We start from the raw sequence: 14,050 nt of genomic DNA on the forward strand, positions 1-14,050 counted from the left end.
CCCAGCGGGGCGGTCCCCGGTGTGTCCGTCCCCGCTGCGCTCAGAGGCGCGGTACCTGCAGGGGCCGTGCCCCCCTGTCCCGCCCGGGCGGGCTCTCCTCTCTGCGCTGCCGGGCCCCGGTGGAGCAGCCGCCTTTGACACGTGCGTAGCTCAGAGGCCTCTCCCGCGTTCGGGGCGCGGCGCCCGCAAATCGCTGCTGGAGGCGGCAGCTCCTGTAGATAGGGCCGGGCACAGTATTTCGTGTGACACTTCCCAGCAAAATGATTTCTTCCAGTGTTCGCTTTCAGCTCTCCCTCCCCTAACCCTATTTCCATCTTTTCCATGTGACTTCCCAGGCCACCTGCAGTTCTCTGTTCCTATTTCAAGTAACCGCGTTTCCCGGAGCTGCTGGGATATCGCTGTTTTTGCTAAAATCACAGCAAACTTCTCATTTTGGCTTCTGTAAACAAGATTTAAGATTTCCAAAGTGGCGTGCACTCAAGATTTATACTGTTGTTGAAATTATTCCCCCTATTTTCCTGAAAAGAGCTTTGAAAATGGCTTGTTTATGATGTTAATGCTTACAGCTAAGTCGGCTGAGCTTTGAAGGAATAGTCTGAAACAGAGGTTGTAGGATCCAAGTCTTAAAATCTTTGCTATCAAAAAATTTACATATTAAAATCAAATGACAGGGAAAAGTTAATCCTTTACATTCCCTTTTCTCTTGAGTTAAATATGTTTAATGGTTATGGTTCTCCTTTTGATCATATTGACAAGCAAATATTTTAATTCCTATTACCAGAAATGTAAGAGCATTGATAACAAGCATTGTTACATTCCTGAACTCAGTCTCCTGAAGAGCCAGGCCTTATTTAGGTTACTTTAATATAATAAAAAGAAGAATTAAAATGCTTATTGACTATCTGCTGCTTTATACCAGCAGCTGAAGAATCACAGTGCTTTGATTTATACTGAGGGTCATTAGATCATGTGCTGTTGCTTATTGTTTTGGGTGAATTGGGTGTTTAAATCAGGAAAGATTTTATTGACTCTGGAGTTCTTGCTCTATGGGGAGCCGTGCTGTTGCTCTTCGGAAATTGTTCAGTGGTTAACCTCCACAACCACCTGAATGGAATGTGATTCCATTTACAGGTGAGATCCAAGTCATCCTGTCTCAGATGGGTGGAAAAATGCAGCTTGTAGCTGATGAGCACTGGTGCCTTTGTTTGCTAAAATGTATAGATAGTAAAAAGTTTTTGTAGTCCTTTTGTGGATTTGCCACCCAGCATCCCTTTCTGTGTAGAACTGTAAATTTATACCTCGGCTCTGTGTGTTGATCAGCCTCATCAGAACCTGTTTAGGGACAAGACAAGTATTTATCTTATGTATTGATGTATAAACCTGGGAGAGATAAATCCTGCCCCCAGATTCCAAATTGGTAATTTTTATTGTATGTTGCTGAAGGTCAGTTCTTTGCAGATTGAGTCTGTGGTCTTCCCAGACAGTGATGTTCAACAGATGTACATCTTTGTTTTTTTTTAGATTTCCTGCTCAAGGTCTGTGCATGTGTGCTGATTTTCCAATGAAGTACATCCTGGTAACTGGTGGTGTCATCTCGGGCATTGGCAAAGGGATCATTGCAAGCAGCATTGGCACCATTCTGAAATCATGTGGGCTACGTGTCACTGCAATCAAAATTGATCCTTACATAAACATAGATGCTGGAACCTTTTCACCATATGAACATGGTATGAAGATTAGTGCTGTTCCCTTTCACGTATACATTTGTGTTTACGATAATGTGTGCTGGTTTTATTTTTTAAAAAGTAATAATATGATGTTTACAACTTGTTTTATCATTATTTTGAAAGTTTATTGCTTACTTTGTCTTCTCAAGGACGCTGTCTGCTCTAAGTTAAGAAACAGAAGCCTGGTTTTTTGAAGATAATGTTATGAGCAGATGCTTCCTTTTTCTAAAATAGCACTATACTGGGAAAATCCTAGCTGTAAGCCTTGTTCAGTTAATGCTATCTTCAGTTCAGCTTGATTAAAACCCCCTTTTTAATAGTGCTATGAAACTTACTTGAAACTTAAATCCCTAACAGTTATTTGAGGAAGCTGTTCTCTGGGTATCAGTGCCTTCTAATGTAAATGCCTTCATGAGAGTTAGCTTGAGTTCTCATTTTAGTTAAAAAATCTGGTCAAAAACCTTTGTGAAGCTTAGAGAACCTGATAATGATATGATTTTAAATTAGATGCATAATTTGGTTGGTTGGTTCTCTAGCCCACATTGGTTGTATTGACTGTTGCTGATGAGTTACAAGACATTTTATTCATAATGCTGCATGTTCCTTCAGCTGTGTAGCTTGCTACTTGTTACTTGTACATTTATTAAAAACAATGGTTTTCAAAGTGCCTTCAGCCAGTAGACATTTCTAATTTTTTTATGTTTTGGGTTTTATTTGCTTACTTTTAGTCCACACCAAAATTTTTCTAACTGAAGATAAATATGTATATTTCCTTAACTGAAAAAACACTACTTTGCTTTTCAAGTAGAGGAAGAGCAGAGCACATCAGACCTCTCTTAAAAAGCAAAATTTGCTGCACTTTAAGGAGCACATGTGCTGCTGCTTAAGCAGCTGAGTGGGTCATAGGACTCCTGTGATGACTTGAGATTGTCAGGATATATTCCTTCCCTGGACCAGGCACAGGGGAGGGGGAACATTATGGCATATAATTCTTTTTTTCACTGAAAATTTTCTTACTGCTTGTGAAGAAACACTGGCTTGCTGTGTAGTAGATGAAGTTACGTGAGCTCGAATGGTGAGCCTCCTTCGTTAACATTTTGACAGAAATATGATTGATATGATTAATTTAGTGATTTCAAGTAAACTGTAGAGGCTTTTTAATAGTATTTTTTTTATTCTTCTCTTCCAAGTCCTGCTTAAGAGAAATGTTGATTCCACTCTGCTTCTTTGTAGAAGTGATGACTTAGTATAGAGGATGTATTGAGTGCCTCACAGAATCAGGCATAATTCTTCCACTCTGTTGTACACATTGGAGTGATTTGTTAGGCAGTTCATTGAAGTGGAGTGTTGTATTTTGTTTTGTTTTGTTTGTTTTTTTTTATGCATTAGTCACGTACCTTGTTTTGCCGTTGATTTATTGGGTCATGGCAAAATATTTACAGTTTTTCTAAAGAGCTTTCCAGCCTTACCTCAAGATCTAGCCACTTGAGTTCTGTCAGGAGTTGACTGGATTAAGAATTTAGAGACTCTTTAGACGGCTAAGAGAAGTGTGAACCTGAAGGGTATTTGAAATGGATTTTTCAGGGTCAAAAATAATCCTTGTGGTGGACATGGTGAACCAAATGTACTGGATGAAACAACTGATTCAGAAACAGTGATCACGTTTGAAGAAGCATTTTTGTTCATCATCACTTTACTACTGATCCAAGCCTCAGTCATTAAAATAGATCGAAACAACAAGAATTTATCGTGAAACACTTTGAACATGTATAATAATTCATGCTTATGAAAGCATAGTTTTTCTCTCGTGCAAGTAAATGAATATTTTATTTGTTGCTGATTTATGATTACTAGAGATTGCTTTCTTCCAATGGAGGATTGTTCTGCTGTTGAAATGCTGGTTAAATATTTATCTGGCTTAAATATTTTGGCAATATAACTTACATTTTATTTGCAAAACTATATGTGTCTAAGGAGTGGACATTAAAATTAATGACTTGGATATTAAGTCATACGGAACGACAAGGCAGATTGAGTTGCAGTATGGGCTTTATTGATATGTTGTCATATACATTATAATTTTTTTTTTCTTCTGTTTTAAGATGTCTGTGGTATTCCTGTTGTGTGTTTAATAATTTCTGATTATTTTATTGTTTTTCTGTCTGTTTTCACTTTCTTTTTTCAGGTGAAGTCTTTGTATTGAATGATGGTGGAGAAGTTGACTTAGATTTGGGAAATTATGAGAGATTTTTGGACATCAATCTCTATAAAGATAACAATATCACCACTGGAAAGATATATCAACATGTCATTAATAAAGAAAGACATGGTGATTATCTGGGAAAAACTGTTCAAGGTAATATTTTTCATTTTGTGGGATACTAGTCCATTCAGTCTTCACAAAAGAAGGGATCAGCTAGAACAGGCTGATTCTTGCTCCACCACCTTACTCCTTTCTCCCTTCCGAAAGATATGGGCATATTCCTGTAATGTTTGGCTTCTGGGCCCAAGGAAAGGAGAACTAGAGAAAGGACCTAGTAGTTTTTTCTCAGCTTTCTGTTCACTTTACCCCTTTTGCATGCAAAAATTACTATATGGGCCTAAAGTAAGCTGTGCTTGCCTTCTTTGGTTTTGTTTTGTAGTTGTTCCACACATTACTGATGCAGTTCAGGAATGGGTAATGAATCAGGCAAAAGTTCCAGTGGATGATGACAAAAAAGAGCCACAAATCTGTGTAATTGAGGTAAGTGTGGAAGATTTTAGGTTGTATATCTACAGTGAACACAATGAGCTCATTTGCTTTCTGTTTGCTCCTTGCTGTAAAAAAGTCAGACTGAAGTTTTATGGAGAGCAGAAATTCAAGGACACATTCCATATTATTTGGTTTGTTCTGAAAGGGATAGGCATGGTCTTGTCTCTACAGCTTCCATTTACTTGACTAAATCCACTCTACAATGTGGCTGAAATTGAGCTTCTTGAGAGTTTATTAACTTAGAGAATTAAAGCAGTTACTGTAATGTGAGCTGTCTATTCTAAGATCCGGATGTTTGACTGAAGCTTTATACTGTTAATAGCATTGAGAAAACTTGTGTAATACATGAAATCTCCTATGCTCAGTAGGAGAACCTTTAACATTCTAGCTTTCTGTAGAACATCAGATGTTCATCTTAGTGCTTGTGGTCATGGATAGAGGAATATATGTAAACAATGTATAAGTTAGTTTCCCACTTTCTGATGTTAAGATCTTTGAAGGCACCTTTGTTAATTACTTAATCTGATGATGTTCTGCACAGTGGAAACAATGAGGTTTTACCCACCCTTAGGGCATTGAGATAACTGGATGAAAGCCATTAATTGCCAGTAGTACTATTACAGCAGAAAATAATGAAAAAAAATATTATACTTGAGAATTTGACAGAAGATTCAACAGATTTAATGCCAGAAGTGACCACTGCAATCAACCACTTTGTGACCCAGCAGCAGAATTACTCAGTGCTTCTTATGCAGAGGAATCTGCCTTGATTGAAATACTTACCAGTATAGCTGTAGATTTTTTATGATGTTCACAGTGAGAGTCAAATAAATATGAAAAAGTAAATACAAAAGTTGCACAAAAACATTAATGAGTGATGGTCATAACCTTTAACTACAGATTGGGGTATTTTTTTGTTTGTGTGGGTTTCTTTGTTTTGCTTGTTTTGTTTTGTTGCTACACACTTATACCTCCAGCCTAATAAAATTATTTTTCTTCAGTACTCTAAAAATAATTGTAACATTTTTCTGTCATAAAATCCTGGAGGAGTTAGACTAAACGTGCGTGATGTACAAATGTAGTTGTCAGTTTTTCTGGTACTGGATGAACAGAAATATGTAATTCTGTCAAGAACCACTTGGTGGCACAAAAAGATCATTCTGAAATACAACTATTTCATCAGACTTTTGTTCAAAGCTGCTTATTCAGGGCTTAGTCTGCTATAACTCTCCCTGCCTTTGAAAGGCATCTGATTTCTGTCTTCGTAAATAAATTTCAGCCTGGACTTAGTCTTGCATTTTGGTTTGGAAATAAACAATTACTGATGTTGGGAAGCTGTGATAAAACTGAGAAATGTCTGTTTCTAGTTAATCACAAATATTTGTTAATCTGACAGGAAATAAAGCTTTTCTATATGAAAATCTTCACATCAGATTAATTATTGATTACTGGTTCACCACTTTGATGGCAGTGTGAAGCATGTATTATTCAGCAGCACCACACGTCTTCCCGTGGGAAGCTTGTGTATTTGGTGGAAAATGAACATAACAAAGCTGGAAAATTGTTTAATGTTTTCCACAAGAAACAAACTGTGCAAAGTAGATGAAAGCACTTTGTTAGAGTATCTTTGCAAATTTCAATTCTCAGGGTTTTTTTTTGAGATAAAAGTTTCAGAAAATATCTTGAAATATATAAGAGACTTTTTTTCTTTTGTTTTTGCTTTCTGCAACTCTGACATATCCATTTCCTTTTCAGCTGGGTGGAACCATTGGAGATATTGAAGGAATGCCATTTGTTGAAGCATTTAGGCAGTTTCAGTTCAAAGCAAAAAGAGAGAACTTTTGTAATATCCATGTTAGCCTAGTACCACAGGTAAGTTATTAGAATTAATAAAATAAATTTTACTCTGTATTGGCTTTATATTTGTTTACTTGTCTTATTAACCCTTTCATTCTGGAATCAGGTCAAGAATACTATAACTCCTTGTATAGGACTAAAAGTATTTTTTCCATTGAGCTCCAAATTTTTCTTTACTACTCACTGGGGATATTTTGGTAATCAAAGGTTTGTGATGATGATAGGTTTCACCTTCTACAGACAAAAAGACAATTACCAACTACACCTCTGGATTAGAGAATTGAACAGCAATTGGTAGGATTAATTCTATGTATTGAGAACAGAATTATTTACTACATCTGAATATTCTAAGAAGAGGCACTGAAGGCTTTGTGCTGGACATTCTCCATTTTTTAGCCAAGTCCAACATTTGGAATCTTCTTCTTCTTCTGCCTGAGCCACTTATATGGAAATTTTCTCTGAAAACAAAAACAACTAAATAAACTTGACCTTGAATTGGACTGCTATGGTTTCTTCACAGTATTTCATATACAAGTAATAACAGTGGTTCCATTTCTGTTTCTGGCATATTATGGCTCTCTTTGGATATGCTTATTTCCTGCAAATATTATTACTTGCAATAAATCTTCTCTTTTAATCTTTAACTACTTTGTTAGTAGATCTTTGTTGCTACTTGAGCTTTCAAAATGTGCCTTTCCAGCCTAATGCTACTGGTGAACAGAAGACAAAACCAACACAGAACAGTGTTCGAGCACTGAGGGGTCTAGGCTTGTCTCCAGATTTGGTGAGTAAATAAATACAGATTTTTATTTATAGGTCATCTAGAAATATCCTTGCATAACCCATGTTCAAAGAATAAGCTGTAGTCTCTCAGGAGAGATGAGAATTTTAGAAGAAATGCAAAATATGTGCTGCATAGCTCCATTAAAGCCACAGGAAATCAAATTACTCAAAATCACTCTAAGCTAACTTAATTCAGCTAGCTTCTTGCAATGTCTTGGGACTGTAGCTATGTTCTTCTAAAGGCATCTTTTTACAAAAATAATTATTCACTGCTAAAAATAATTGAAATCTCAATTCACTTTGTAGGAAGACCTCAAATGTTTCTGTCTTGTAACATTCAGAATTTTTTATGCATTATTAAGAAGAAGCAATGTGTATATCCTCAAAAAATAAAAATGATTCTTAAGAAGATAGTCACACAACTAAATTTTGTGTTGTGCTTCTTTCTGCTTTTTTTTTTTTAGCTCTTTCATTTTAAATTAATGAATGAGTGTGTTTTTAACTACAAAACCAATGAATTTGGAAATAGGATATGTGAAAGATGTGTTTGGTGTCAGACGGCTGTGACATGGTAATTGTAACCAGCTTGTGGAAGGAAAGACTTTTGTTAATGTATTGTACTGTGCTCCAAATTTCGGGGCCTAATCTTCAAAATTCCTCTTGAAGTTGTAATAACATAGAGAAAGTTGGCTGTGCTTTTTGAAGGCCTTTAAGGTAGTTGCCAGGGCCTGACTTCTCCCTCCCCTCCAAAACATAATTTTCGCTTAAAAGCCTGTTAAGTGGGTGTTTGTAATAAAAGGAGAGCAGACAAACATCATCACTGTCTTGCATCTTGGGTTCTTGCCTAGGGCAGGTCTGGGACTGCCAGGAGCACAGTACCATTTTTGGTTTTTGGCTGCTGCTGTTGACACCTGAAGCAGGGACAGATCTCACTGGGGGTGCAGCCTCTTGGTGCCCTTAGAAAGTTCCTTGAGTGCTGCTTCAGGACAATATTTAAATGGTTGCTGTCTTGGCCAGGGCAGCGCATGGGGCAGCTCCTACAGCAGCAGCCAGGAAAGCTTCCTCCATGAGCTGCGCTGCCAGTCTGCCCGAGCTGAATCCCTGCTGCCTCCTTCCCTCCCTGCTCCTGAGCATCCCTGGGGTGGCTGCTCAGCTCTGTGTGCCCCAGCCTCTGTTCTCCCCAGGGGATTCTGAGTGCCAAATGAACAGGCTGTGGCTGCAGAGATCCTGCACTCTGATGCAGCACTTTGAGTGTACAGCTGCCCTGTTGGATTCAGTTGTTCCTCATCTTGTGTGTGTTGTGTTCCTTTGTGGTGCATCTCTGCTGTTTTTATTGTACTTTTGTTATTTTCGTGCTGATTCTGATGTTTTTGATTTCTGTGTCTGCATTAACTTTAGATTCGTCTCCACAAAATGGACAATAGATTTCAAAGTGTGTTTATTCATGTGCTCATACTGTCAAGGTTTATGAGTTCCACCTTCAGCTTCAAACTGTACCATATTTTACATATTGTGCTTAAGTGAATAGAATGTACAAAATGTTTCCTAATTACATTCTGATTGAAAAGCACGCTAATTTTCCCTTATACTTGGCATTTTTTTTTTCTGTTTCTAGAATTACTTCTAGGGGCAGGGTAAGTTAATTAGACTCTATCAGTATCAGTGTAGCTAAGCTGCATTAGCAAGGTGATCAAAGGGCAGCTACAAGTTTCTGAGCAAAAGGGCTTGATAAATTAAGTAGTTGCATTTGCTAGAAAGTTGGGGAAAGAAATGAACTAATCTCCTAACAGGATCATCCTACTTTTTGTTATACTTTTAGGTTTCAAAGTAACTTAAGGGAGTAGACTGAGTAATCAGTAGGCATTTTCCTAGAGCAGTTTGACATTTTGATCTGGTTGCCTGGAGTTACATAATGCAAAAAAAGACCCCTTCCAACAAACACCAAAGCATGTCATTATTTTCTTTGGTGATTAAAAATTATTAATATTTTCTGAAATTACTGGGGTTTAAATGTATCAGCAAAATACTAGCACCAGTAAAAACTCCATATAATTATGAATTAGTTTTCTCTTCTTTGGCCTCCTTTTTGTCATGATGTCTAAATTAAAAAGATGCTGAAATACTGAAATACTCACGCATGTAAGCTAAGTATTATTTCTCTCAATTTAAATCTGATCTTACTGATAAGATTACAATATTCTTTTTGATTCATCATATTCATAGTCATAGAGCTGCTAGACTTGAGGCAAAGAGTGTTACAACAGTAGCTGCAAGAAAGAAGAATATGAGGCAGCAATATTACAGAGAATGCCAGTGAAAGATGAATGAAAATTGGTCAGAATGGGCAGGTGACTGGTTTACTTCTGCCTTGCTAGTAGATATTTGTGAGCTATGATATATAGTAGAACTCCAGAAGAGAGGAAAGAGTAAAAAAAGGTACATTTGTTTGTGCTCTGTTTCCAAAGGAGATGAATTTCTCTGTGAAATATTGAGGCTCTTCTGTTGTTTAGCTTAGTAAATATTTGAAGTTTTTCCTTCTGTTGTGACAGATTGTCTGCAGAAGTGCAAAACCTATAGAGATGGCTGTGAAGGAGAAGATTTCCATGTTTTGTCATGTGGAGCCTGAGCAGGTCTGTACTTCAATATTACATGTGGGAAAGTATTCAAATATTTCTGTGCATTTCTGTTTTCAGCTTCTGACTGCCTCATTCATATGTAATTGTTTTTATAATTTTTATCTTGCTGTTATGGATGCGATAGCATTTTCAAAATTCCCAGGAATATATATGTTAAGTTTTATGTCAGTCATTAATAATTTAAATGCTATGTACATATTTTACATGTTATGTAAAACCAATAAAAATGGATTTTCCGTGTATGGTTAGCTGTTATACATAGCATGAAACTGTACAGTTTTCGCAACTATGGCTGGTTTTACTCTTTATTTATTATTATGTGTTTATTACCCATAAGTCATCTCAGGTGATTATAATAATGGATGAACAAAGTGTGGTTAAAGCTAGGTGACTTGCTTATGTCCACAGATAGTGACAGCCACATGAACACTCTTACTGTGATAAGATGTAAAGGCTATTTATACCCTTAAGCATGCATCTACTGTGTAGTTATATATTCTTCTAGAATATAAATGTGTGGTTTTTCCCTTAATAGTTTGCAATTAATTGCTATTCAAGTATTAATTTTGATAAATCATCTGCTCTCTAATATTTTTGCAAGTGAGAGCATTTTACTCTTCAATGTAATGGATAATGCTGAAGGTACAAGAGATGCAAGTGGTTATGTGGCATTTCAGATTGAATGGGCACATAGAGAGGCATGGGGCAGCATGCACATGTACAAAGGTTGTGATGAACAGAAGCAGCTCAAGGGTAACAAAGAGAGTATCCCTTACTGTTCATGTCTTCAGGGAAGAGAACACTTGTACTCAGGATTCTGAGCTCTGTGATCTCAGGTAAACCAAGCACAATCAGCTTGATTGCTGGCAGCTTGGATGCAGTTTATAAATGTGTTCTAAACAAAATGTCCTTAAATGGACTGTACACAATAATTACGTAGCCTAGTTCATTAACAAGATACTTCTAGGAGACTTTGTTGAACCAAATTTGATCTGTTTTATTATGTTTAATTTGTTTTCTTGCTTTCATGGTTAATACTCTTCAAGTTTATGAGAGGGCAGGAAAGAAGTGCTAGCAAGCATGAGTGCTTTTGAGGCTGGATGTTTGCATTAAAACTGATGCATTGATAGGCTTGACAAGGCTGTATGATTGTGTGAAGGAGAAGTAAAATACATTTTTTACTTTTTTTAGTAACTTTTTTCTTGTAGATTTAATGAAACCTTAAATATTAGCTATGCTGTCCTGCTCATTCAAAAGGAAGGTATTTAAAACCCAGAATGTTTGTAGATTAAAAAATGCATGTAGTATCCAAAAGCAGAATGAATGTTTCCTATGGAAAATTTACCTAAGTTTTTTATGTTCTGCCTTTTTTTTTTTAGGTAATATTTATTCATGATGTTTCTTCTACTTATCGAGTACCAATCCTATTGGAGGAGCAAGGCATCATTAAGTATTTTAAACAGAGGCTAAATTTACCTATTGATGACCAACCAAGTGATCTTCTAATGAAGTGGAAGAAAATGGCTTGCAGGTATTCTATATCCTGCTGCTTTTTCTAGAAGTGCTGTAATTCAAGTTAGGTTTTAGCTGCCATGAAGTCACCAAACTGGACTGACTGGATGTAGTGCCGATTGACACCTATGAGTGGTCTGGGTTTAAACCAGTTTGGAAATTTTAGGAGATATTTTGTGGAGTTAAAGAAAAACAGACACTATTAAAATGGGGGTTTTTTTGTGAAATTTGGTGTAGTAACTGAAGAACTTGTTTTTGTCAGATACGAGAGGTTGCTGAAGGTGTGTTCCATAGCCCTCGTCGGCAAATACACAAAACTAAGTGACTGCTATGCATCTGTTTTCAAAGCTCTGGAACACTCTGCACTGGCAATTAACTACAAACTGGATTTAATGGTGAGGATATTTCTGGCTTTTGCTCTCAGGAATACTTTGATTCTACTATTGTATCATTCTGTGGTAATCTACTAGTTCCCATCATGTGAGGCAGTTTTAATTCACGTGAAAATTAGAAAATGAATCATGCAGATAAATACAGATTGGCCAAGCATCTAATTTTTTTAAAGAAATGTTTACAGATTTAATGATTTTATTTGGAACTAGACTTACCTGAAAGGAACACTGGAGTTACCCAAAACTGCATCTGATGAAAAAGCAGACTTTATCTGCAAATTTATATCTACTATCATAGTTAGATTTCACTTGTTTTCATGACACATAGTTTTATGGTGAACTTGGCAGTCCTGGGTTAACAGTTGGATTCAATGATTTCAAACATCCTTTCCAACCTAATTATTGTATGACTAGAAAAGGGCAAATGTACCAGTCTTAAGAAAGAAAAAAGAAACGGCAAAAAATAGGATTTGGGGAAATGGCAGGTGGTCAACTTTTTTTTGTTTTCTGGGAATATTATTAGCTAATACTCTAAAAAGATGTTTCTATGTACATGAAGAAACAAGAAAGTGGGAACAACCAGAACCAATCCCTGGAGATTTTTAGATCCTGACTGGAAATGATCCTAAGCAGCCTGCGCTAATTTGACTTGCTTTGGCCAGGGAGTGAGGCTGGAGACTTCCCCATGTCCTTTCTGACCTATGGGATTGTGTCACTGTGGTGTTCTGTACTGACAGCTGCAGAGTGGGAAATTTTTACAAAATGAAAAATAGCTTTGCTTGTAGCAAAAAAGGTGAAAGGTGCCCTGTCTGCAAATGCACAGCAAGCTTCATGTGCAGCTGATCTTAATTTTGGTGGGGCTTCTGCATTAACAGGCATGAAAACCAATGGTTGCTGAGCTCCAGTGCAGTGTTGAAATGTTAACAGACACAGCTCCCCCTGTCCAAACCTCCTTTTAGTGTTTATGCTCAAAGGCTCTCAGTAGAATCCCATGCTCTGAAGGAACTGCTTAATCTGGATGATGAAATGCTGGTACTTCTTTTACTGATAATGTTCCTTCTCAATGTACTTGGCAAGGAAAATATAATTAACTCCAACTGTCATTAGATTCTCTTTCCAACCTTGCAGTATCATAGTGTCTTTTTAGTTGATTGTGTAATATTCTTCTAGTATAGAATAGCAATATTCAAAAGTAGTTGTTTTTCTGTTGTATTTTTGATGCCTTCTGGAATGTGGGACAAGTAGAAAATATTTGCTAGAAAGCAGTCTTATCTGGGAAACACTCAGCAATCTCCTTGTCAGTTGCCTTTCTCTGTACGAAGGTGAGTTCTGCAATTTTAGATGATCTCATTTTTATGGAGGATGAACTCTGTATCAGACTGTGGTTAATTATGTTAATCTGAGAAAAAGACTGACAAAACCCAGAATCAAACTCTGATCTTTTGTGTCCTCAGTGCAGTACATTGTCTCCTCACTTCACTCTAGTGGTGCATCAGGAGCTGTGCTTTTTAATGACACTAGAGATTCTAATACAGTATTTCCAGTAGGGCATAGATAATGAGTTTTTCTTCTTTTCTACCCAAGAGTCCCCAGGAACACCTTTCTCACAAACAGTGCAGATTTTTCCAGTCTTAAAATAAAATTGGACAAGCCGTGGCACCCAAAAAGTTAGGAAAGTAAACATCCTGGCAGTACCCTATTGGGATGACAGGAATAAGGACAGCACCACTCCTTGGTTGACCCTGGTTGCCGTAGGAAGGTAAGCTGGGTTCAGAGTTACAAAGTATTCTAGTTAGTCTGCTTACCTGGAGGGTGCCAAACAGGGCTGTAGGCAGACACAGCTCCTGAGCTCTGTGTGAAGAAAAGGGCACAGATTGCTGCAATTAGAGCAAACACTCGGTCTTAAAAGCAAATACTGGGTCTTCAGTGAAGTTGTTACAAGTTTATTGGCGAATTCACTTGAAACTCTTAATTTCTCTTAAGGCTTGATTATATACTGTCTGCTACTCTTTTCTGTGGGAGACCATTTCATTGCATATTTTTCTTTATTAGTACATCGATTCAACAGAACTTGAACGTTCCACAGAAGCAGAGAACTCAGTGAAATACCACCAGGCATGGCACAAACTATGCAAAGCAGAGTAAGTGACATTGGGCATTCTGTATCCCAAATGCAGACCATCATATTTATTCATGTGATGAAAAATGCTTCAATTAATCAAATAATTCCTCACTGCATTCAGACTTCTGTTAGTTATGTGAAAGGATAAATTGCATGTTGGTAGTAAAAGCTTCAGCAAGTTGAAGTATCAGTGTATATCCTCAAAGTCTGCTTAATCTCTTTGGACAAATTGCAGGGTTTTGGTTTTTTTTTTTTTCTTTTCTTTTTGT

At 37.1% G+C, this 14,050-nt stretch overlaps 1 protein-coding gene across 1 annotated transcript in view; it reads left to right on the forward strand.

The window, feature by feature from the left end:
- Nucleotides 1-14: 14 nt before the first annotated feature.
- CTPS2 (CTP synthase 2) overlaps nt 15-14,050 on the forward strand; it is a 59,512-nt gene continuing 45,476 nt past the window's right edge. Inside the window, exons 1-10 of the mRNA XM_083854411.1 lie at nt 15-141; nt 1,522-1,727; nt 3,913-4,083; nt 4,370-4,470; nt 6,235-6,351; nt 7,037-7,120; nt 9,669-9,749; nt 11,135-11,286; nt 11,530-11,662; nt 13,712-13,800. Coding sequence (XP_083710537.1) covers nt 1,544-1,727; nt 3,913-4,083; nt 4,370-4,470; nt 6,235-6,351; nt 7,037-7,120; nt 9,669-9,749; nt 11,135-11,286; nt 11,530-11,662; nt 13,712-13,800 — 1,112 coding nt within the window. The 5' untranslated portion in view covers nt 15-141; nt 1,522-1,543. The remainder of the gene's footprint in view (nt 142-1,521; nt 1,728-3,912; nt 4,084-4,369; nt 4,471-6,234; nt 6,352-7,036; nt 7,121-9,668; nt 9,750-11,134; nt 11,287-11,529; nt 11,663-13,711; nt 13,801-14,050) is intronic.

This window comes from Zosterops lateralis (genome assembly GCF_965231275.1).
Source record: "Zosterops lateralis genome assembly, chromosome: 2".
In the NCBI taxonomy this organism is placed as follows: domain Eukaryota; kingdom Metazoa; phylum Chordata; class Aves; order Passeriformes; family Zosteropidae; genus Zosterops; species Zosterops lateralis.